The 25,135-nt window shown below is 43.9% G+C and overlaps 1 protein-coding gene across 2 annotated transcripts; it reads left to right on the plus strand.

Annotated features, from left to right (window-relative positions):
* Nucleotides 1-1,262: 1,262 nt before the first annotated feature.
* On the plus strand, nt 1,263-20,088 carry LOC117479142 (E3 ubiquitin-protein ligase TRIM21-like). 2 transcript variants are annotated; one of them, XM_034126142.1, is made up of 3 exons: nt 1,263-1,397; nt 4,521-4,525; nt 17,734-20,088. In XM_034126142.1, the coding sequence occupies exon 3, from the start codon at nt 17,738-17,740 to the stop codon at nt 19,379-19,381; it is 1,644 nt and encodes a 547-aa protein (XP_033982033.1). In that variant the 5' UTR covers nt 1,263-1,397; nt 4,521-4,525; nt 17,734-17,737; the 3' UTR covers nt 19,382-20,088. The 2 variants fall into 2 exon arrangements, with proteins under 2 accessions (XP_033982033.1, XP_033982032.1); XM_034126141.1 differs by lacking the exon at nt 4,521-4,525.
* Nucleotides 20,089-25,135: the final 5,047 nt, after the last annotated feature.

Below are 25,135 nucleotides of genomic sequence, written 5' to 3' on the forward strand. Positions count from 1 at the left end.
TGTTCAGGGAGGAGGAAGTGTTTCACCAGCTGCTCTTAAACAGGGACCATAACACAGCGTTGTGAAATATAGCTATACATCTCCAGATGTGTAAAGAGATGTCCTTTATGTATTGAGAAAATATTCCTACTCATGCTCAATACACTATTTGAAAAGCCTCTTGGATCAGCTGTAAAATGCATCGTCACAAAGTTAAATAACAAGCCTCAATAGTTCTTCCTCCACTCTAGAGATGGCAAATCCGGATCCTTTTACGGACTCAGGGTCTTCTGAGTCAGTCATTGAAGAGATCCGGATCATACGAGTCATTTGAGTCATATGAGTCAGCATCACCAAGACCGTAGAAATCCTATCGGTGAAACCGAAAAGTTGTTGCATTTCACGAGCATATTAAACTGACGTTATATTAACTTCCGCTACACAGTGTATTTTGCTTTAATAAAAAATGTTGATCACAAAAAAAAGGGTTATTTTGCGATTTGGCAAATCTGAGTCTGCTGTTGACTCGTGCATGAGGACGAGTCTGCTGGATCTCTGGATCTGCTGCTATATGGCTACGGCTCTGAGTCCGCACGAGTCTGCTCTGCTGTGTTTTGCACAGTGAGTCAGGATTAGCGAATCTGAGTCTGCTGTTGACTCATGCATGACGACGAGTCTGCTGGATCTCTGGATCTGCTGCTATATGGCTACGGCTCTGAGTCCGCACGAGTCTGATGTGTGTTGCACAGTGAGTCAGGATTTGCGAATCTGCGAATCTGCGAGTCTGCTGTTGACTCGTGCATAATATAGCCGCGGGAGCCGTGTGCTGGAGGAGGGGCTATGCTCGTGCACATGACGAGTATGGATCGCTGGATCTGCTATGCTATTACGGTTCGGAGCCGTCGGCTCCTCTGAGTCCCCACAAGTCTGCAGGAAGTTTCACTGATCCGCGTCCCCTCCCCTGAGCCAAACGATCACTTCTGGCAGCTATCCTACTTGCTAAAGGGTAGGCAGATGGACTGGGGTACGTTGTAATGTGATTTTACATGTTATAAAGAGAGTAGCGAGAGACGCAATTTATAGTTTTAATTTGTACGTCACACCAAAAGTGGGACTCAAAGGACTCGGGTTAATGGAGAGGGGAGACTCGTCATGACCAGCTCATTTCTAGGATCCGGGTTAATGATCCGGATGAATCAGGACTCGCCCATCTCTACTCCACTCCCTCTTGGCAAACTGCCACTGACAGGTTGAACCACACTGTAAGAGAAGAGTTTCAATTTCCCAGAAATCAAAGTTGAAGTTTGTCTGAGCGACAGCAGAGCAGCAGCCGAGACAAGTCTCTGTTTCTCTGAAGAAACACTCAACTGAATCCAGAAGCTTTTTCTCAACAACACAGCAGGACTCTGCAAACACTGGTGAGTACACTACAGACACATCACTTACTAAATATTTAGTCAAAGTTGGATTAAAATCAGAATCTGACTCTATTACATCCATTTGACCATATAAAGAATATTATACTATATAAATGTGTCAGTTAAGATAAAAACCTCAACATTTACATTAGCAACAGCCAACAATACAATGTAAACTCTGGGTAAGTTAGGTTAGAGAGCATACAGTCCAAGCTAGCATTAGCTAATGCTAATTTTCATATTTCCTGTATTTGAAAACATCTTTATAATTGACTCTATTAAACAAAGTAGAATCTAAATATTAGATGTGTTCTGGACTCTCCAAAGCAAGGGATCTGGTGTTATGTTACAAGTGTTGCTTATAAAAAGGCATGACAATTAGATATTTGATCTCATATTATTTGTACACACTGTGGTAAGTAGCCTTGAGCTTTGAACCTGTTTCTGTGGTAACTGCTGTCTGCCTTTTGAAGCTGATAACGTTTACTGTTTTTTACTAGTATTAACTTCAGTGATGCTCAGCAGGAGGTTTCACTCCTCTGTTCAACAATGGCAAAATCCCCCAACACTATCAGAACTTACACATTGTGTTTCTTAGAGTTTAAACTGAATGCTGCTATGATTTTTGAGATGTATTTATAATATTAAGGCAAGGCAAGGCAAGGCAAGGCAAGTTTATTTATATAGCACCTTTCAACACAAGGTAATTCAAAGTGCTTTACAAAAATGGAAGACATTTTAAAAATGGCATTTAAAATCAGTCATTAAAAAGGAAAGATAATAAAATAAACATTAAAAGAAAAAATACATGGATACAAGTTAAAAGTTACAGTGCAGTTTAAGATGTGAATAGTTCAATTAAAAGCAGCGGCAAAAAGAAAAGTCTTCAGCCTGGATTTAAAAGTAGTAAGAGTTGCAGCGGACCTGCAGGTTTCTGGGAGTTTGTTCCAGATATTCGGAGCATAATAACTGAATGCTGCTTTACCATGTTTAGTTCTGACTCTGGGGACAGAAAGCTGACCAGTCCCTGAAGACCTGAGGGTTCTGGATGGTTCATAATTTAGCAGTAGGTCAGACATGTATTTTGGGCCTAAACCATTCAAAGCTTTATAAACCAGCAACAATATTTTGAAATCTATTCTTTGACACACAGGAAGCCAGTGTAAAGACTTCAGAACAGGAGTGATGTGATCCACTTTCTTAGTGTTAGTGAGGACTCGAGCAGCGGCGTTCTGAATTAGCTGCAGCTTTCTAATAGATTTTTTAGTGAGGCCTGTAAAGACACCATTGCAGTAGTCGAGTCTACTGAAGATAAAAGCATGGACAAGTTTTTCCAAATCCTGCTGTGACATTAGTCCTTTAATCCTAGATATGTTCTTTAGGTGATAGTAGGCTGATTTAGTAACTGTTTTAATGTGACTGTTGAAACTCAGGTCAGAGTCCATGACTACACCTAGATTTCTGGCTTTATCTGTTGTTTTGAACATTGCAGACTGAAGCTCAGCGCTAACTTTTATACGTTCTGCCTTGGCTCCAAAAACCATTACCTCAGTTTTATCTTTGTTTAATTGGAGAAAGTTCTGACACATCCAGTCATTGATTTGTTCAATGCACTTACTCAGTGTTTGAATTGGAGCATAATCTCCTGGTGAAATTGTTACGTAAATTTGTGTGTCATCCGCATAGCTATGGTAACTTATTTTGTTGTTTTTCATTATCTGAGCCAGTGGTAGCATGTAGATGTTAAAGAGAAGAGGCCCCAAGATGGAGCCTTGAGGTACCCCACATGTCATATTTGTCAACTCAGATGTGTATTTACCTATAGAAATAAAGTTTTTTTCTGTCCTTTAAGTAGGACTCAAACCAATTTAGAACTGTTGCCGAAAGTCCCACCCAGTTTTCTAGTCGGTCTAGTAATATGTTGTGGTCAACAGTGTCAAATGCAGCACTGAGATCTAATAATACTAACACTGAAGTTCTGCCACTGTCTGTGTTTAAGTGGATGTCATTGAAGACCTTTACAAGAGCAGTCTCAGTGCTGTGGTTTGGACGAAATCCTGACTGGAACACATCCAAACAGTTATTTAAATGCAAGAAGTTACTCAACTGTTGAAATACTACTTTTTCAATGATTTTACCTAGAAATGGCAGGTTTGATATTGGCCTGTAATTGTTCATTACTGAGGCATCTAGATTATTCTTTTTTAAGAGCGGTTTAATGACTGCAGTTTTCAGGGCCTCTGGAAAAATACCTGAGTGAAGAGATGTGTTTACTATATGAAGTAGATCTGAGGCCATGCAAGGAAAAACATCTTTGAAAAATCCTGTTGGAATAATATCAAGGCAGCAGGAGGAGGATTTCAGAAGTTGAATAATGTCCTCTAAGTTTTTACCATTAATCTGATGGAATTGTGTCATGGTGTTTGAATTGATATTAGGTGGACATAGGGACAAAACATTTGCTGTACCTGATGTAGAGGCACTGACTGCTTGTCTAATTTTCTGAATTTTGTCAGTGAAGAAGGAGGCAAAATCATTGCACGCCCTGGTGGATAAAAATTCAGAGGCTACTGACACTGGGGGGTTAGTTAGTCTGTCGACGGTAGCAAACAAGGCACGTGCGTTGTTTTTGTTTTTGGTAATGATGTCAGAGAAGAAAGACTGTCGTGCGTTTTTCAATTCCAAATTATAAAGGCCAAGTCTCTCTTTATAGATTTCAAAGTGAACCTGGAGATTTGTTTTTCGCCACCTACGTTCAGCTTTTCGACACTCTCTTTTTTCTGTTCTCACGGTCATGGCCTTTCTCCATGGAGATATTTTCTTGCTAATCACTTCCTTTACCTTAGTTGGAGCAATGGTATCTATAACATTTTTAATTTTTGAATTAAAATGATCTACTAGCTCATTTACTGAGATGTTAGCAGGGGCAAGTGTGGATGAGAAATTATGAGTAAACATTTCCCTAGTATTTTCAGTTAAATATCGCTTTGTGGTTACCTCTTTCTGAACATTTTTGTGAACAGAAATAGAGCTCTCAAAGAAAACACAGGAATGATCAGAGAGTGCAACATCAGTCACCACAACCTTTGAGATATTCAGACCCTTTGAGATAATTAAGTCCAGAGTGTGCCCCTTATTGTGCGTGGGCTCCGCCACATGCTGAGTCAGTCCATAGTTATCAAGAACACAAAACAGTTCTTTAGCCCCTCTGTCCTGGGGGTTGTCAACATGGATGTTAAAATCACCAACAATGACTAAACGGTCAAAGTCAATACACACTATAGACAGCAGTTCAGTAAAATCATCAAAAAAGCTTGCACAGTATTTGGGTGGTCTATAGATATTTAGGAACAGAGCTCGAGAGGAGCATTTCAGCTGAAGGGCCACATATTCAAAAGAAGCAAAGTCCCCATAAGATGTCTTCCTGCATTGAATGGAATCATTGAACAAAATAGCAACTCCACCCCCTTTCTTATGCATTCTTTCCTGACTCATAAAACTAAAGTTGGGAGGGGTTGATTCGATAAGAACAGCTGCACTGTTATTTTGTTCAATCCAAGTTTCCGTTAAAAACATAAAATCGAGATTGTGCTCAGTGATAAAATCATTGATTAAAAATGTTTTTCCTGCCAAAGACCTGACATTTAATAAAGCTAGTTTAAGTTTGTTAAATACACTATCAGTAAAAAAAATTGTGACAAGCTGTGGCTGACATGGAATCACTGCTAAATTTGATAACCTCACACAAACGTTTGAGCACTTCCTGTTTCTAAGCTGATTTACCGCTCTTAATCTATTACCTATCAACACAGATATCGGCAAAGCTACTGGCAGGCAGGGCCCCGGCATGTGCTGGAAAGAGTTGAGAGTGCCATATGCCCTTGAGCCTGGACCCAGCACATATCAGTAAAAGTTTGTTGCGTTTTGTACACACACATCCTTATCAGGCTTCGGAGACTGCAGATGCTTTCTTGAAGGGATGGGAGGTGGTTGACATAGGCACAGTGATGAAGACGGGGGAGATGGTGCGCGTCTCTGCTTCGGTGATTTTGGTGGGCGTCGTTGAGGGGCGGGGGTAAAGGACATGCTGCCAACCCTGCATCTCGCCTTCATGCGGTCATCGAACTCCAGGGGGGAGGGCGAGGGTGAAAGGGTGAGCGGAGAGTAGAGAGAGCTGGGAGATGAATGAAGAGTATCTTCCAAGGCGTTGACAGGGGGGGGTGACGGGCAGTGGAGACTCCTCCATTTGTGTCATAGGTCTCCCATAATCAGAACATTCCTCAGGCGGGTGCAGTGATACTTCTTCAGGGTTTTCTGCGCAATGTGTTGTGTCTTTCTCCTGTTTTGATTCCTCTTGCCGCTTGTCCTTGGCAGAGGGAACAGATTGCTGACGCAGGCAGTTGAATATGTTAGAGATAAACAATTTCACTCCTGACTTGTTCAGGCAAACTCCATCTGCCTTAAAAAGATGTCTGCGATCCCAGAAAAAGTTAAAATTGTCAATAAAATGGACAGAATGGTCAGTGCAGGCAGCTGAAAGCCACATGTTCAATGCAAACAGTCTGCTGAATCTCTCCACTCCTCTTCTGACTGGCGGTAGAGGGCCACTGATCAACACCTCCGCATTTAGAGAGCTGACAGTTTCCAACAGACATTTAAAGTCTTCTTTCAGCGCTTCTGACTGTTGTTTCACAACATCATTTGTTCCAATATGTAGTACCACATTCTTCACAGTCGGATGTTCAGCCCCAATATGCAGGATCTTCTCAGCCAAGTCGGAGACCATATCCTTGGGAAAACAGAGTACTTTGGTGTTGTTCTTACTACACAGACCTTTTACATCTCTTACAGCAGAATCACCCACAATCAGAGTTTCAGGCCCAGCCGTTAGCTTTCCCTCTAGCCTTTTACTTTTGGAGTAGCTATTGGTCCTTACCCTGCTGTGTGAAGAGGACGGGTTATCCAGGTCATCAGAAAGAGATCTCCGGTTCTCGGTCAGCGGAGCGTATCTGTTCTGGATTGGCACACTTGGTGGTTTAGGAGGATTGTTTGTAGTTCTCCCTTTAGCAGCTGTCCACGGCTGTTTCCTAGTATGAATAGGGGTTGAAGAGGCACTCTTCCTGGGTGATAACAATGCAGGCCAGCCGGTCGCATCACAGATTTCAGAGCGCTGGGCTCTGCCTGTTATTCGTCCTCCCAAATCCCATGGAAATGATTTACTCTTAGGCTTTGCACCCAGAGAGTTCCAGGGAGGACTACCACTTGTAGATTTATTACCCAGTACACAGCCCTCCTGTTCCTTGGAAACCTTGTAGCTGCTAACTAGCTGTGAGTTAGCATACCCTTTTCCATTATCTTGCAACACTGGTAAAGTGGTGTTATTCCCACAACATAGTCCATTCACTTCCACGTTAACTTCCAACCGTTGCATTTTCATTTCCAACACAGCCATCTTCTGTTGAAGTTTGTGGAAGTCATCTGTAGAGAACGGAGGCATTTTGCTACCAACTAGCTTAAGCTAAATAGCATGCAGTAGCCTACCAGGCTTTAGCTGTTGCTAGGCCACGCTACTGTAAGACTGAGGTCGTCGTAAAAATGTTGAAATATGGCTGAAACCCTCCGTCTATTTACGATGAATAACTGTCCCAGTGATAAGTTAATGTCCAGGAGCCGCTGCTCGAAGTTTTCAGAGAATAAGAATAGGAAAATCAGCATAAAAAGTAAGCAGAGGCAAGAGCAAGCAGAAAAGCGTCTGCACTGTAAGAAAGATAACAGTACAGTCTCCTGTTAACAAACAGAGAGATTCTTTTAACATTTAACAATAACAGTGTACTTGTGACGTATGGATTCTTGGACCCCAAAGCAGAGACAGACACAAGTTAAGCTCAAGGTGTTCAATAAATAATAGGCCAAGGCAGGTACTGAAAACAGGGAGCTGGCTGGCTGCAGAAAGGTCCAAAAACAAAGCACAGGGAAACGTCCGAGGCTATACTCGAAAAGTAGCTCAAAAACTGCAAATAAACAAAACAAAACTCAAGGCTGCAGAAAGGCACTCTGGATCGTTGAACAGCATTTAATTCTCTGGCAGAGAAGTGAGGTGAGGGCCAGGCTCTTAAAGAGCAGGTGATTATCTGAGTGGGAACAGGTGTGCCTCATCTGCAGCCAGGAGAATACCAGCCACGCCCCCTGTCACACACCAGCCCTGCAGAGAAGGAGAGACAGAGTAGTGATGGGTTAAAGGAGCAAAACAGGAAATAACACAACAACAACAAAACCCATGCATAAACATAACAGTACCCCTCCCTCAAAGGACGCCTCCTGGCGGCCTACCAGGCTTATCCGGGTACCGGGCATAAAAGTCTCTGAAGAGATCAGGGTCCAAAATGAGCGAGCGAGAAACCCATTGTCGCTCCTCTGGTAGCCACGGCCCCGCCTTCGAACGTTCAGCAACCGCCGTACAGTGAAGGCCGGGTGGTTGTCGATGAGCCGGGGGAGTGGAGGGGGTTCGGTCGGAGGGCAAAGAGGACTGCAGGAAACTCTTTTGAGGAGTGACACATGAAAAGTTGGGTGCACCTTCAAGGCAAGAGGCAACTTGAGCCTAACCACACTAGGATTGATGACACGTTCAATCTCATAAGGTCCAATGTACCTGGGAGTGAGTTTCCGAGACTCAGTTTGTAGAGGGAGGTCACGGGAGAAAAGCCAAACCTTCTGGCCCGGTTGGTAATCAGGAGCTGGTCGGCGGTGACGGTCCGCCAGCCTCTGGTTCCGGGCGGAGGTGCGGGTGAGAGCTGCCCGGGCTTCACGCCAGACTCTGCGGGCTCGCCGGAGATGCCCCTGCACCGAGGGAACCGCCACCTCTCTCTCTTGAACCGGAAAAAGGGGGGGTTGGAAGCCGTTAGAAGCCATAAAAGGTGACATACCTGTGGCAGAGCATACCAAGGAGTTGTGGGCGTACTCAACCCACGGTAGATGAAAAGACCATGAGGCCGGGTTTCGAGAGGCAACACAACGAAGAGCCGCTCCCAGGTCCTGATTTGCCCGCTCCGTCTGGCCATTGGTCTGGGGATGGTACCCAGAGGACAAGCTGGCCGACGCCCCCAATGCCTGGCAAAAAGCCCTCCATACTTGGGAGGAAAACTGCGGACCCTGTCTGATACAATATCCTGAGGGATACCATGCAGCCTAAAAACATGCTGGGTGAGAAGAGTGGCAGTCTTAAGGGCAGAAGGTAGTTTAGGCAGGGGGACAAAGTGCACAGCCTTAGAAAAACGGTCAACGATGGTCAGAATAGTGTCGTTACCGTCTGATGGTGGGAGACCAATCACAAAATCCACCGCAATGTGGGACCAGGGCCGGTGGGGAATGGGAAGGGGGCGAAGAAGACCAGCGGGGGCCTGATGTGAAGCTTTGCTGCGGGCACAGACGGAACAGGCTGAGACATACTCCGTTGTGTCTGCGGCAGTGGCGAACCGTCAGGGCCTTCAAGGTATTCAGAGAATACCCTGATAACTCAGATAAAAAAAAGACATTTATCGATTTAATTATATAAATACAATTTAATAAAATGTAAATACATTTTATAAATGAGAATCGTATCTGTGTTGTTGATCTGTAATAAACAGTGTTACGTTGATTTGTTTGTCCTTCTCGGACCTTGCACTACGCATTTAAAAAAATAAATGCAACCAATCAGATCTGTTTCTGCGTCTGTGGGTATTCTGTATCCTTGATAGAAGGCCCTGGTCGTTGCACTGAATGAGAGCGAACACTCTGATTGACAGTTTGATCAACCAATCATATATTGATTTGTAGCAAATGGGCGTATTCTTTCGGAGTTTCCCACGGTGCAGGGTATGCTAGAAGGCCCGTTAGTTCTGACAGGTGCGAGACACAGGATATAGATGGTAACAATTCATTTTCCGTTTTATGCGTTTTAACGTTGACATGGCAACAGGTGAAGAAGATGTTGTTGCGGAATTATTGTCGGTTCCTTTTTCAAGACGACAATTCACTGAAAAGACGGACATTGTAAAAAAAGGGCGCCCAATGCCTGAAAATCTGGAGCTGAATCAAGTTGCTAAAGCAGGCTATGTTCGCCATTTCCAGACTAGCAACTGGGAAAGATACCCGTGGCTTACGGGCTCAGTTAGTCACAAAAGGCTCTACTGCTGGGAGTGCTTGCTTTTTGGGACCGAAAAGGGGGCATGGAATTGGAAAGGCTACGATAATCTGAGCTGTTTAACCAAGGCTGCACAAAAACACCAAAACACAGCAGGGCATCTTAAGGCAACGGTCACCATGAAGACTTTTGGAGACACAAGGATTGATCTACAGCTGGACGAACAGAGACGTAGAGAAACGATCATTCACAACGAAAAGGTGAACAAAAATCGGGAGATTTTGAAACGTCTGATCCACTGTGTGATTTTCCTTGGGAAACAGGAGTTAGCTTTCAGGGGCCATGATGAGAGCAGAGAATCAGCCAATCGAGGTAATTACCTGGAGCTGCTTACATTCATAGCAGAATATGATCCAGACTTGCACTACCATTTGTCCACTTCTAAGGTGTTCATTGGAACCTCGAGTCAAATACAGAACGACTTGATAAGTGCTGTGGCCGAAGTGATGGGTGAGACCATCAAAGAAGAAATAAGTAAAGCACCCTTCGTAGCTTTAATGCTGGATGAAACAACAGATGTCAGCAATGCTGCACAGTTATCGTTTGTTCTTCGGTTTGTAACAGACAGTGGCGTAAAAGAGAGGTTCGTCAAATTTGAGGATGTGACAGGGAAGAAACGGGCAGAGGATGTAGCAGCCATGGCCCTCGGTTTCTTGGAGGAACATGGATGCATGGACAAACTTGTAGCCCAGTGCTATGACGGTGCTGCCGTTATGGCATCGGGGCTGAACGGAGTCCAAGCCAAGGTCAAGGAAAAGATCCCACAGGCACTTTTCATACACTGTTATGCACATGCCCTTAATTTGGTTTTATCTCAAGGTGTAGTTAAAATGAAAGAATGCAGAATTTTCTTCTCACACCTTTCTGGCCTGGCTGCGTTCTTTTCAAGATCGCCAAAACGAACGCAGCTGCTTGATGAAATATGCCAGAAGCGACTGCCACGAGTGGCACCAACCAGGTGGAATTTTGCATCAAGATTGGTGTGCACTGTCTTTGAAAAGAAGGATGCTCTTAAGGATCTGTTTGACTACATTTACTACTTTTAAATCCAGGCTGAAGACTTTTCTTTTTGCCGCTGCTTTTAATTGAACTATTCACATCTTAAACTGCACTGTAACTTTTAACTTTTATCCATGTATTTTTTCTTTTAATGTTTATTTCATTATCTTTCCTTTTTAATGAATGATTTTAAATGCCATTTTTAAAATGTCTTCCATTTTTGTAAAGCACTTTGAATTACCTTGTGTTGAAAGGTGCTATATAAATAAACTTGCCTTGCCTTGCCTTGCCTTGCCTTGCCTTACATAGTTGAACACCACGAGGAATTTGATGATGCTGCCATTCTCAGTGCTGATGGCTACCTATCAAACCTGGGCAACTTTGAATTTGGATTTTTCCTTTCAACTTTTAACGAGATATTTGCGCATGCAGATGTGCTCTTCGACCTCTTACAGAACAAGTCATTTGACATGCAGTTTTGTCTGAGAAGGGTGGAAGAGTTTTGCATTTGCATTGAAGGGCATAGGGATCGTTTTGATCAAATATATGATGAGACTGTGCAGGACACCGGCCTGCCAACTGGACGGAGAGCCCACGGAGATTCTCGCTCACACTACAAGAAGCTGCACAATGGCATTCTTGAGAACATTTTAAATCAGGTGCAAAATCGGTTTAAAGATCACGAAAAACTGTCATTCCTTTCTCTTCTGGACCCTCAACAGTTCACCAGCTTTAACAGCAACTTCCCTGAAACTGCATTCGCAAGCCTCACAGAGAGCTACGGGCCGCACTTTGACTTGCCTCGACTGAAAACAGAACTGTCTGTGATGTATTGTATGACAGATTTTCAGGGAAAGAACCCATCTGACCTCCTTTTCTTTTTCCAACGAAAAGAACTTTGTGACAGCATGCATCAGCTATATGCACTGATATGTCTGGTTGTAACGATCCCCGTCACCACTGCATCTGTGGAAAGGACATTTTCTGCCCTCAAACGGATAAAAACATATGCACGGAACAGAACAGGACAATCCCGACTCTCTGCATTAGCTTCCATGGCTATTGAAAGGCAACTTCTTTTGGATCTGAAAAGCAGTGATCAGCTTTATGACCGGGTGATCGAAAAATTCATCCAAAAGGACAGGAGGATGGATTTCGTCTTTAAGTGAGGACCATTGGTGAGTGAGACTCATTTTTATTTGCTGGTTATGCATCTCGTTGAGCTGGTTGCATTTTGTTTCCACACACTTGTTGAATGGTTCGTTAATGTCTGTCTTGAGTGTAGTACGCGTTGTTGTGCATTTAAATCTGACAAGAGCGGCTGCTGCGCCGTGCGTGGGGGGGGGGGGGGGGGGCGTTTGTATCTACAGAAGGTCCAGTTGTGATAGACACGCTTCGCCACTGGTCTGCGGACATAGTGGGCCACCAGAAGCGTTGTTGAAGTAGGGCCACGGTCCGAAGAAAACCTGGATGGCAGGCTACTTTGGACGCGTGTCCCCACAAGAGCACTGGAGATCTAGCATCGGGGAGAACAAACAGCCGGTCTGGTGGACAATCCTGAGCCGCTGGATGGTCCTCCTGGGCCTCCTGGACCACCCTTTCAATCTCCCATCTAGCAGCTCCCACGACACAGGAAGATGGCAAAATTGTTTCATCTGATGAATCCTCCACTGGGGGGGGCGAACTGCCGGGACAAGGCGTCGGCCTTCACATTCCTGGAGCCAGGCCGGTAGGTCAAGGTAAAGTTGAACCGTCCCAGGAAGAGAGACCACTGAGCCTGGCGCGAGTTGAGCCTGCGTGCAGAGCGAAGGTAAGACAAATTCTTATGGTCAGTCCATACTACAAAAGGATGGGTGGCTCCCTCCAGCCAGTGCCTCCATTCTTGAAGGGCCAGAACCACTGCCAGCAACTCCCGATTACCAACGTCGTAGTTCCTCTCAGCAGGGGTCAGCCAGCGAGAGAAGAACACACAAGGGTGGAGCTTCTGGTCTGAGGGGGAACGCTTGGATAATACTGCCCCCACTCCAGAATCAGAGGCATCCACCTCCACCACAAACTGGACCCCTGGATCAGAATGAGAGAGAACAGGAGCAGTGGAAAACATACATTTCAGTTTTACGAAAGCTGCCTCAGCTGCAGGAGACCACACAAAAGGCAACTTGACAGAGGTTAGTTTAGTCAGAGGTACTGCTACCCTACTATAGTCCCGAATAAACCTCCTATAAAATTGGCAAAGCCCAGAAACCTTTGCAACTGCTTCCTGTTAGAGGGAGTGGGCCACTCGGTCACTGCTTGGACCTTGGCGGGGTCAGTCCTTAATTGTCCTTTGTCGACGATAAAACCCAGGAAACTCACAGAAGAGGCATGAAACTCGCACTTCTCAACCTTAACATACAGTCTGTTCTCAAGAAGTCTCTGTAGTACCAGCCTTACATGCTGGACATGCTCCTGAGGAGTGCGAGAGAAGATCAGGATGTCATCAAGGTACACAAAAACAAACCTGTTTAACATGTCACGCAAGACATCATTAATCATAGCTTGGAAAACACCTGGTGCATTCGTTAACCCAAAAGGCATTACCAAATACTCAAAATGTCCCAGAGGAGTATTGAATGCAGTCTTCCACTCATCCCCCTCCTTTATTCTCACCAAGTATGCAATGGTATGCATTGCGAAGATCCAACTTAGTGAAGATTGTGGCTTCATGGAGGGGGACAAAAGCAGAGTCAATGAGTGGAAGGGGGTACTTGTTCTTGACTGTGATCCCATTTAGACCTCTGTAGTCTATGCAAGGGCGTAGGGTCTTATCCTTCTTGTCCACAAAAAAGAAACCTGCGTCCACAGGAGATGAAGAGGAGCGAATGAGCCCAGCAGCGAGTGAGTCAGAGATGTAACTCTCCATGGCCTCCTTTTCTGGCCTGGAGAGATTGTACAGTTTACTAGATGGAAAGGGGGTGCCAGGGAGCAAATCTATGGCACAGTCGTAGGGCCGGTGAGGTGGCAAGGATAGTGCGTGGTCCTTGCTGAAAACCTCCTTGACGTTGTGATATTCAGGGGGTACAGAGGTGAGATCAATGGGTTTGGGGGAATCTGGTGCCCTAGTAACTGTGGGGGGTACAGCAGAGTGTAAGCAATGTGAGTGACAGAATATACTCCAGTTAACGATAGACGAGTTGGCCCAATCTATGTGAGGGTTATGGAGCTTTAACCACGGAAAACCTAAAACAAGTGGCGACATGGGTGAGGGGATAAGGTACAGGGAGATAATCTTGTGATGGTTACCAGAGAGCTTGAGGGAAACTGGAGAAGTACGGTGGGTGACTTGGGCTAGGAGTCTCCCGTCTAAGGCAAACACATCTTTAGGTTCAGGAAGAAGCTCAAAGGGGAGCTTAGACTGCATCACAAAGTCAGAGTCAATGAAATTGTCATCCGCACCAGAATCTATCAAGACCTGAAGCGGAAAAGAGGCCTGAGACCAAGAAATAGTACCTTTGACTGGCATGCGGTTGGAGGAGGCTGAGTTGATAGAGGTATGGCTCATCAGTACTCCCCCTGTTGCTGATGAGCCAGGTCTTTTGGCTGAGTAGGACAACCGGCGCGGAAGTGACCAGCCTGGCCACAGTAGAAGCAGAGTCTCTGATGAAGACGGCGTTGACGTTCTGATTGGGTAAGCGTCATCCTTCCCAGCTGCATGGGCTCCTCCATGAGGAAGGGAGAGGCCTTGGTAGCAGGCGAAGCACTGGAAGGCCAGGAGTCTGGAGGATGAAGAGAAGGTCCAGGGAACGCAGGCTGTCTAGGAAACTTGGACTGAGGGGGAAGGGAGGTGGAGCTATGCTTTCCTGATCTCTCCCTACGCCTCTCGCGGAGGCGGTTATCTAATCGTGTCGCTAAAGAAATCAACTCCTCTAAGGAGGAAGTTTCATCCCTGGCAGCTAGTTCATCCTTTAAATCATCATTTAGCCCCTTACAAAAAATTCCCAGCAAGGCCATGTCATCCCAACCGCTCTCAGCTGCCAGAATGCGGAAATCTATAGCAAAATTAGCAACAGAGCCTGAACCCTGGTGGAGTGAAAGGAGTCTTTTACCAGCCTCCTTCCCCCTCACTGGATGATCAAAAACCTTACGCATCTCTGCAGTAAAAGACGGCAGAGACTGACTGATAGGCGAGTTGCTGTTAGATATGGCAAGGGCCCATGCTGCTGCTTTATCACTCAGTAGGCTCATAATAAAAGCAACCCTAGATCTATCAGTGGAATAAGTGAATGGTTGTTGCTCAAACACAAGACTACATTGGTGCAAGAACTGACTACAAGACCCTAAATCTCCTGAATACCTGACGGGAGTGGGGATAAAGGGCTCACGAGGATTGCAGGGCTGTCGTTCCGGATCAGCTTGAGGTGGAGGAGCATGATCTGGAGCTTGAGCATTGGCAGTCAGCGGGCGCGTGGAGAGATGTGCTGCGACCTGATCCATACGGCCTCCGAGGTTGGTCACACCGGAGGTTAATTCCTGAATCGCTTCCATTACCTTCTGCAGGGCTCTGTCATGATGCCTAGGGATGTCCCGATCCGATCACGTGATCGGGGATCGGAGCCGATCACGTGATTTTCACGTGATCGGGGATCGGGAGAAAAAAATCGGGGATCGGAATTTTTTTTTTTTTTTTTTTTTTTTTTTTTTATAAAATATTTTTATACATTTTATTTAATGTTACAAAACAAAAATGACCATGTTCACGTCTTAAAGTCATCCTGAGGCCTTAGTTTTGGGTTAAAATTACACAACATCATGTATGTGTTGCTTCTTTTGGGCTTGTTTTCATAGACCTGGTTGCTTATTTCTCTCAAATCTGGCAACAGAGTGGGCGCAGTGTCTAATAGTAGCAGTAAGCTAACAAGAGGCTACGTTCAGCTGGTGACTCGGGAGTCGGGACAGAGAAAATGTCAGGAGTTTGGAAGTATTATAAAATTGAAAGCGAAGGCAGTGTAACAGCCAGATGCAATGTTTGCAAGGCGGAGGTTCCGCGTGGTGGAAAGAACAGAGCTACGTTCAACATGACCAATCTAATACAAACACCACCAACAACAACACGACGAGTACACAGCGGCCACTCAGGTAACGGCACTGAAACAACCGACACTTTCAGAGACTTTTAAAAGGAAAGAGAAACTACCCCAGAACAGTGAAAAGGCCAAAAAAATAACAGCCAAGATAGCTGAATTCATCGCGTTGGATGACCAGCCGTTATCTGTTACCTTTTTTTTCCTCTTAATGCATTGCATAAAGATCGGATCGGGAAAAATCGGTATCGGCAGATTGTCAAAATCAAATGATCGGAATCGGATCGGGAGCAAAAAAAGGTGATCGGGACATCCCTAATGATGTCCTATAATTACACCTTGGGCAGCAAGCGCTTCCCTGAGTCTCTCATTCTCTGCGGGGTCCATTTGGGCCAGAGAATTCTGTGACGTATGGATTCTTGGACCCCAAAGCAGAGACAGACACAAGTTAAGCTCAAGGTGTTTAATAAATAATAGGCCAAGGCAGGTACTGAAAACAGGGAGCTGGCTGGCTGCAGAAAGGTCCAAAAACAAAGCAGAGGGAAACGTCCCAGGCTATACTCGAAAAGTAGCTCAAAAACTGCAAAGAAACAAAACAAAACTCAAGGCTGCAGAAAGGCACTCTGGATTGTTGAACAGCATTTAATTCTCTGGCAGAGAAGTGAGGTGAGGGCCAGGCTCTTAAAGAGCAGGTGATTATCTGAGTGGGAACAGAGGCCTGTACTACGAAGCCGGATTTTCGCTTAGCCGGCTGACTTCAGGGAAATCTCGGGCTTTCCGGTCCTACGACGCTGGTTCTCTTTTTAGCAGGCTAGATTTCCATGGTAACTTATGCTGAGCGGCTAACCTGCTCCGGAGCAGGTTAGGTGGCAGGCTAAGAGATCAACTCAGTGAAAGCACCGCCTGCTGACCAATCAGAGCTCCGTGTGCGGAGTTTAAAGCGATCAATTCATATTACAGTATAGAGGAAACGGCCGGCAAAAATCAACTGACTGTGTGAACGTGAAAATTAATAGAATATCCCCTCCCATCTTCAGAGCAATCTGACTATTATAACATTAGCGTTAAGAAAGCTTACTTAAATATCTGCCACAACATAAGTAACCGGATCAGAGTAACATTAAGTACAGTCCGCGGCACTGTGAGTGCAGACGTCGATGTGTCCCATTATCATTCATATCATATCACATCATAATGTATCATATATTTCCTTATTTGAGTCAGCTTCTTGAGCCGTATCTGGCCGTGCAACACTCACAGTGTCACATACTGTATGCAGAAGTATTATTTTAAGCAACACATTAAGTTGACGAAACACTCGAGTCAAATTCTCCTAATTAAAGTCAGATCCACTCGTGTCTTGGACGGGGCAGTGATTTCATAAACCTGTTAATGTACGCATTCAAACACTTTTTCTTTTACCAGCTGCATTCACCTTGCAGGTGCAGCTATGTGGCTTTTATCCTGGATAAAGTGTTTAAGTCATGGATGTTTAAAGTTTAACTTCTTCATATTTGACTAATATTAAAGTTCACTTTTCATTCAGGAAGTATGACGCTGCGCTGTCAGTACGCTTGTCCGTGTTTGAGATTGGTCGAATGCTCCAAATACCACCCCTTCCATGTGAACGTGCACCTAACTAGATAGGACACGGCTGGCTTGAGCGATCCACTTGATAACCAGCGTCGTAGTACAGTTTAGCGAGAGCGCGTATGTTTTGGATTGGGCCAACCGGCTAACTCCAACATATCCAGGTTAGGAAAATCCGGCTTCGTAGTACAGGCCTCTGGTGTGCCTCATCTGCAGCCAGGAGAATACCAGCCACGCCCCCTGTCACACACCAGCCCTGCAGAGAAGGAGAGACAGAGTAGTGAGGGGTAAAAGGAGCAAAACAGGAAATAACACAACAACAACAAAAGCCATGCATAAACATAACAGTACTGCAAATTTGAGCAATCTTTCACCCTCCGCATAATCATGATACATCAGCAGAGTTCAGTATCACCATCGATTTGACTTATAGCAAACAGATACAAGAGATTCAATCATATATACATTACAGTTTTTGTTTTTTTCACACGTTTTGTCCTCAGAGAGACATGTCTGCTGCCAGCTGTCTGCTGACTGAAGATCAGTTTCTGTGCTCCATCTGTCTGGATGTGTTCACTGATCCAGTCAGCACACCATGTGGACACAACTTCTGTAAAGCCTGCATCTCTCAACACTGGGATACTAAAGTCCCCTATCAGTGTCCTAACTGTAAAAAGTTATTCCACACAAGGCCTGAAATGCTGGTCAACACTTTCATCTCTGAGATGGCTGCTCAGTTCAGACAGTCAGCTCAACAGAAAGCCAGCAGCAGCAGCTCAGAGCAACAAGTTGTCAAACCAGGAGAAGTTCCCTGTGACGTCTGCACTGGAACCAGACTGAAGGCCCTGAAGTCCTGCCTGGTGTGTCTGGAGTCCTACTGTGAGACTCACCTGGAGCCTCACCTGACAAGGCCAGGCCTGAAGAAACATCAGCTGATCGACCCTGAGGAGAACCTGGAAAGCAGGATGTGTGTGAAGCACGATAAACTGCTGGAGCTGTTCTGTAAGACCGACCAGGTGTGTGTCTGCATGCTCTGCACTGTTTCAGACCACAAGACACATGATGTCGTTCCTCTGAAAGAAGGATATGAAGGAAAGAAGGCTGAGCTGGGGAAGACAGAGGCTGAAATTCAGCAGATGATCCAGAAGAGACGACTGAAGATTCAGGAGATGAATCGCTCAGTGGAGCTCAGTAAGGAAGGAGCAGACAGAGAGATAGCAGATGGTGTTCAGGTCTTCACCGCTCTGAAGGAGTCTGTTGAGAGAAGCCAGGCCGAGCTCATCGACACGATCAAAGAGAAGCAGAGAGAGACAGAGGAACAGGCTGAAGGCTTCATCAAAGAGCTGGAACAGGACATCTCTGAGCTGAAGAAGAGAAGCTCTGAGGTGGAGCAGCTGTCACGCTCTGAAGACCAGCTCCACCTCCTCCAAAGCTTCACGTCCCTGAACGCTGCTCCACCCACCAAGAACTGGACAGATGTCAGGGTCCGTCCACCTTCATATGAGGGGACTGTGAGGAGAGCTGTGACTCAGCTGGAGGAGACGCTCAGTAAACAGATGAAGAAGCTGCTTGAGGTGGAGCTGAAGAGGGTCCAGCAGTATGAGGTGGAGGTGACTCTTGATCCTGATACAGCACTTCCCAGACTCATCCTGTCTGATGATGGAAAAAAAGTTAAACATGGTGATGTGAAGAAGAATCTCGCAAAGAATCCAGAGAGATTTGATTCTTGTGCTTGTGTCTTAGCAAAGCAGAGTTTCTCTTCAGGAAGATTTTATTACGAGGTTCAGGTTAAAGGGAAGACTGAGTGGGATTTAGGAGTGGCCAGAGAGTCGATCAACAGGAAGGGAAGCATCACAGCGTCTCCTCAGAAAGGTAACTGGATGATATGGTTGAGGAATGAAAATGAGTACAAAGCTTGTGCTGACCCTCGAGTCCGTCTCTCTCTGAAGTCTCAGCCTGAGAAGGTGGGGGTGTTTGTGGATTATGAGGAGGGTCTGGTCTCCTTTTATGATGTTGATGCTGCAGCTCTGATCTACTCCTTCACTGGCTGCTGCTTCAAAGAGAAACTCTACCCATTCTTTAGTCCCAGTCTGAATTATGGTGGTAAAAACTCTTGCCCTCTGATCATCTCTCCTGTCAATCACACTGAGTAGAATAAACATTTGATTTTCGTCAGAAAGATTCACTCTCACTAAATGTAATAAATGTATTCAACTGGGGAAGTACATTGTACACATTGTTAATGTTTCAGAATCTGATCACATATGGTTCACCTTGACGAGACGTAAAAAAACACATAAAATACTGATGAGTATGTTCTAATGTACTCTAGTTTATTCTACGGATTGCACTTCCTGCCGTCATGACTTGAAGTGATCAGAAAACTATTTACTCAGAAATAAACTTTTACCACTTCTTTATATGTCAGGGGGACAAAAAAAGTATTTATTGTCTCAGAATTGTGTGTTCAAAAAGTGTTTCATACTTGCAGACATTACTAGTGGAAGTAATGCACTCCTTTTTCATCAGTAAAATACTGTATATATTCAAATATATTTTTTATAATTTTCAATTGAGGGGATAATGATGGGTCTCTGGTGTGTTTTAAAGGGGGACGTTCAGGATTGATTATTGAATTATAGTATATTGGTACAAAATGTGTTGACAGTTACTTGGAGAATCAACAATATCTGATCATTAAACATTAGGCTGCAGTGGTTTCACAAAGGAGGGAAATTTAAATGTTACATCTCAGCTGTCTGTTGTGTTATGTTAATTGTATTTCGTCCACCTCTCTGCACACTGCTTGTAAAGTTTGAACAAAGCCTCAATGGATTAAAAAAAGGAACAAAGAATGTTATTTTGTGTGTTTTTTTAAATGTTCTTACTAAAGTACAGTTTTCACGAGTTCTCAACTTAGGGAAAGTAGCTTAAAAAAATGTACTTGACTATTTCCATTTCTACTTAACTACATTTGTCTGATAGATTTGGTTCTTCTGAAGCTTTATGAACTATTTAAAACCCTCTTGGATCAGCTGATCATAGATATTAAGATTGCTGTATATGTTTGTTAGAAATAAGGCCATCAACTGGTTAGCTTAGCTTAGCATAAAGACTGGAAACAGGGGAAGACAAAGCCAGCCTGTCCAAAGGTAACTAAATCCACCTATCAGCAGCTCTGAATCCAGTTTGTTTAATCCATACCAAATCAGAGGAGTAAAAACATCAATAAGACGTTTAACAGGGGATTATGGGTCGGGCTATTTCTTGACTGGGACCAAAACAAGTTGCCAAATTGTTTTTACATTTCAGTTTTTGTACAGAGATATATTAAGTACACTTAAATGTGTATTTTGTCACTCACTATTTTCCCCCTTTTCCTAGTATATATGCTAAACTAAGCTAATCTAAGTGTCTGATGGCTGTAGCCTGTGTCAGTGTGAGCGGTCTGACTGGTTGGACTGCTTCTAATGATTATGATCTCATTCTTCACCTTGAACACACTCCAGCACTGCCTGTACAGGTGAGACTAACTCACTGCAAACGTCCCGTCTGACTGGGAAATAAATAAAGGTTTTTTTAAATATCAAAATTGCATGAAATATGCTTGTAAAGTCTATTTTATTAATGCCCTGTTTAGAAGATGGAGCTTATCATTTGAAATGTCATTATTTTTAAAGAGGTGGATGGTGAATAATATTACAATTAAAAATGTTTCACTCACATCATGACTTTGTTTTTTATTACAGTACACGTTTTCTGAAATGTTATCTTATACTAACTTATACAGAAACAGCATAGAAATGTGTACACTGGTTAAAACCAGGATCAAATTCTTGTTTTATTGTCGACTTATTAGAGTCAAAGGTTTTTACAGAGGGGAGTTTTGATATGGGTTTGTACCACGACATAAATCCAGAAAAACTGTCAGCAGCCTTTAAGAAAAATCTATTCTCCAGATGTTTTTTAGGGAAACAGATGTTATAATCCTTAACGCAATCATCAATAATCAGTCTATAAATCTGGCTATTGATGATATATGAACAAACCACTCAGAGTACAGATGGGAGTCAAACTCATTTTGATAACATTTTTTAAAAAGGCCTTGTATTGTGAATTTACATTTTGCAGTACACAGGTGATGAAGTTAAACAAAATAGTAACTAATTCATAAAACCACTTTTTGTATAAACCAAAACTGACATGGATAAGTATGGAGGCCGACAGGGGCCAACGCACTTATTAAAAACACGCTGCAGTTTCAAAAACGATGCAAATATAAAAACACAAATCTGCCAAAACACATTCAAAAGAAGAATCATCTTTACCATCTTGAGAACACATGCAACGTTTACTAAAAGTGCTGCAACGCTGCAAAAAGCTCAACGAAGACCAGGGGACAATAAGAGTTAGTCTGTCTCAGAACTGCATCTTTCTGACGCTGCTTTTAATTGATATATTCATATCTTAAACTGCACTGAAACTTTTATGCATGTATTTTTTCAGCACTTGAATTGCCTTGTGTTGAAAGGTGCTATATAAATAAACTTAACTTGCCTTGCCTTGCCTTGCCTTGCCTTGCCTTGTTTTTTATTGGCTTTTCTGGTTTCAGGTGTACATTAAAATGCTTTTGTGTCCTCCCTGCTGTATTGTCTTCCTTTAACCTTTATGTTGGGTTCTCCCCTGACCCGTTTCAAGGTAAAATGATATAATAACTACACTCTATTTTTTTGTATCGGAACAAGGCTTCATGATATCTTCCACAACAGCTATGTAAACATTACAAAACAGATTTTGACAATTTTTGCCAAGTCTGAAGGTCTCTAAAAAATAAAGTGTATAATTTGGTGTTGGGGTCTGAGGAGACCCAGCAGAATGGTTTTGGGTGACTCGAGGTCAAATTTGGCCCAATCAAGATTCATCTTTGACTTTAGACACCCCTCCCCCACCCCCTTCATCAACTGTAACAATCATTTTTCGCAACATGCACCTGGTCTCCCCTTCCTCTGCCCCCTCCCCCCACGGGAACTCGACCTTTCTCAAAGAATAAGTACACTAACACTTGAACCTGAACTCACACATGCACGTGTGCAATATGTGGTGTAATGTGTTTTGGGCCATAACATCAAATTACAACAGGATTGTACGGTTATGAATGCATAATAAGTTAGTTATGATGTAGTTAAAACACAATTGTTTTAGTGGTGATGCTTAAATACCTGTGTCATGAAAGCAGCTCTGTCAAGGTGTGTTACTACCAGGTGTTTCCATGTGAACTGTGAGGAAGTGTCACCCCCTAGTGGACAAACATCTTTACTGAAGTTCAATTCTGAGGTACTTTAATTTACATGACATGACATGTTATGGTGCATTTCCACCACACGGTCGGCCTCGGCCACACTCGGTACTGCTTGGCCGCGTTGGGCCTTAACAGGGCTGGCTCACTTCATGCTGCGCTTCCATTACAGTTTAGGAACTGGGGTAGTTACTATAGTAACGCAGTGTAGGCGGAGCCGTGACGTCATCTTCAATGAGAACCCCAGAAAAACAACACAGCCGTTAGCTGTTAGCACTCAGAGCTCACAGCTCCTTATATATGTTCAGAAACTCGACAAAAGTTAAACAAGTACACACCACAGACTGCCTGTGTCATGGTGAATACAGCCGCTGCTTTATTTATGTCTGTATAGGCCGTTGTTGTGAGTGTGGACGGTCGGAGCATATACTGCGTTAGCTTAGCCAATCTCCATCTAGAAAACACGCATTTTAAAAGGTTTTTCGCCTGCCGTCTGTCTGCAAACTTGCCAAAGCATTAATTCATGGTTTTTACTAACCGGTATCAGTATGTTGTTACTTCGGCATCATTTTGAAACGTGTATTACAATTAAATCACGGTCAAAGATGTCCATCTTGTTGTAGTTGTAGCCCCCTTGCCAGCGATCCTCTCTCTAGTTTAGCATACTCAGCCTGACTCAGCCCTGTTTGTTGGCCCCGATAGAACCACAATTTTGTCGGGCCAGAAAAGAGGTGAAAAAGTGGCCCCGGGCCGGGCCGGGCCGTGACTAGGCCTAGTGGAAGCGCAACCAAAAACGGGCACGGCACGACACGGCACGCTTAAACCGCGCTCCGCGCCATGGTGGAAAAGCGCCATTAGTCGCTTTTATCCAAAGCGACTTACATACTCAATACTGTGGACAATCCCCACAGGAGCAATTTGTGGTGAAGTGTCTCAGGGACACAACGACATGCTGACTGCAGTGGGGTTTGAACCTGTGCCCCCCTGATCCGAGCATTAGTCCACTGCGCCACACGCCTCATTTACTTATCTTGAATATGTTTTTATGTATTAATTTGTCTTTCAAATAAAGTATACTGTGTTATTACCCCTGACTTTCATTCTCTACTATCAGAGTCCTTTCTGTACGAAGCCATCGTTGTTCATTCATTACAAGCAGAGGGTCTTTAAGCAACGACCTGCAGAGTGAACGCTTCATCTCAAAGCAGTTTATCAAGATTCATATCAACATTAAACATTCAAACACTGTGTTCGTTTCTTTGGATTATGCAGCTTCATATCCACTAACAGTGTCAGCGAGAAAGATGTGGAAAATCATCTTCACATTATTGAGGTTTTAAAAAAATACCTTTTATTTCCTCGATTAGAATTAATGTCCTCCTTGAGCTCTAGAGACAAGACTAAGAGATAAATTAAATGATGCTGACGCCACAAACACTCAGTATGAAGTCAGACGGTGTGTGTGTGTGTGTGTGTGTGTGTGTGTGTGTGTGTGTGTGTGTGTGTGTGTGTGTGTGTGTGTGTGTGTGTGTGTGTGTGTGTCAGTGTGTGTGTGTGTGTGTGTGTGTGTGTGTGTGTGTGTGTGTGTGTGTGTGTGTGTGTGTGTGTGTGTGTCAGTGTGTGTGTGTGTGTGTGTGTGTGTGTGTGTGTGTGTGTGTGTGTGTGTGTGTGTGTGTGTGTGTGTGTGTGTGTGCAGCTGTGAGTGGAGCGTGCCACAGGGGGAAATATACTCTTTTATAAATTCATTGATTTTATATTAAACAATATTTCTTAGCAAAGGAACTGTTAGCAAAGTGGAATATAAATGATGATATATTTTACAATACAGATGTTCTGTGATATTGTTCTGTGTTCTTGCAACTCAGTGTTTCTATAGTTTAGTCATGATACTTTTACTTACATCAAATATATTTTGTGAGTGGAAAAAGAGCAATCGGATCCCATTGAGTTCGTGTTTGTAAAAGTCCGAATCTCATAGTTAGAGAATTTCTATATGATGCAAATGTATACTTCTACTTTACGGAGGAAGATCAGGGCCACATGTGAAATACTTGTTGAGATCTGAACAGAAGTGATAACATTTAGAATTCTGGAAAAAAAGTCTGAATTCTGTGTTTACTTCCTGTCTAAAGAAGTAAAGTAAGTAAGTAAAACTTTATTTATATAGCACGCTTCTCAACACGAATGCACAAAGTGCTTTACAGTATACAGTACTCAATTCAAAGTACAACTATAACATGTAGAATAAAAGGCATAAAACACAGCAGGTAAAACATAGGATAAACTCCAATGAGAAACAGCTACTAACTCACCTCCTCTGACGCCCCAAAGGCCTGTCGGAAAGGTGAGTCTTTAGCTGCCCCTTAAAAATCTCCACTGAGGCAGAGGCTCTCAGTTTCTGAGGGAGGTCATTCCAAAGCCTTGGGGCCACCACCTCAAAGGCACGGTCCCCCTTAGGTTTTAGCCTGGTTCGGGGCACCCTTAGGAGGCCTTGCTCAGAGGACCTCAGGGCCCTGGTTGTGCTGTGAGTGTGGATAAGGTCGTTAACGTAGGCTGGGGCTTGGCCGTGGACAGCTCTATATGTGAAAACCAATACCTTGAATTGGGCTCT

The sequence above is a fragment of the Trematomus bernacchii genome, unplaced genomic scaffold (assembly GCF_902827165.1).
Source record: "Trematomus bernacchii unplaced genomic scaffold, fTreBer1.1, whole genome shotgun sequence".
Lineage (NCBI taxonomy): Eukaryota > Metazoa > Chordata > Actinopteri > Perciformes > Nototheniidae > Trematomus > Trematomus bernacchii.

What these genes read in the sequence shown, in the direction of transcription:
- LOC117479142 (XM_034126142.1), top strand. Translation starts at nt 17,738, where the DNA reads ATGTCTGCTGCCAGCTGTCTGCTGACTGAAGATCAGTTTCTGTGCTCC.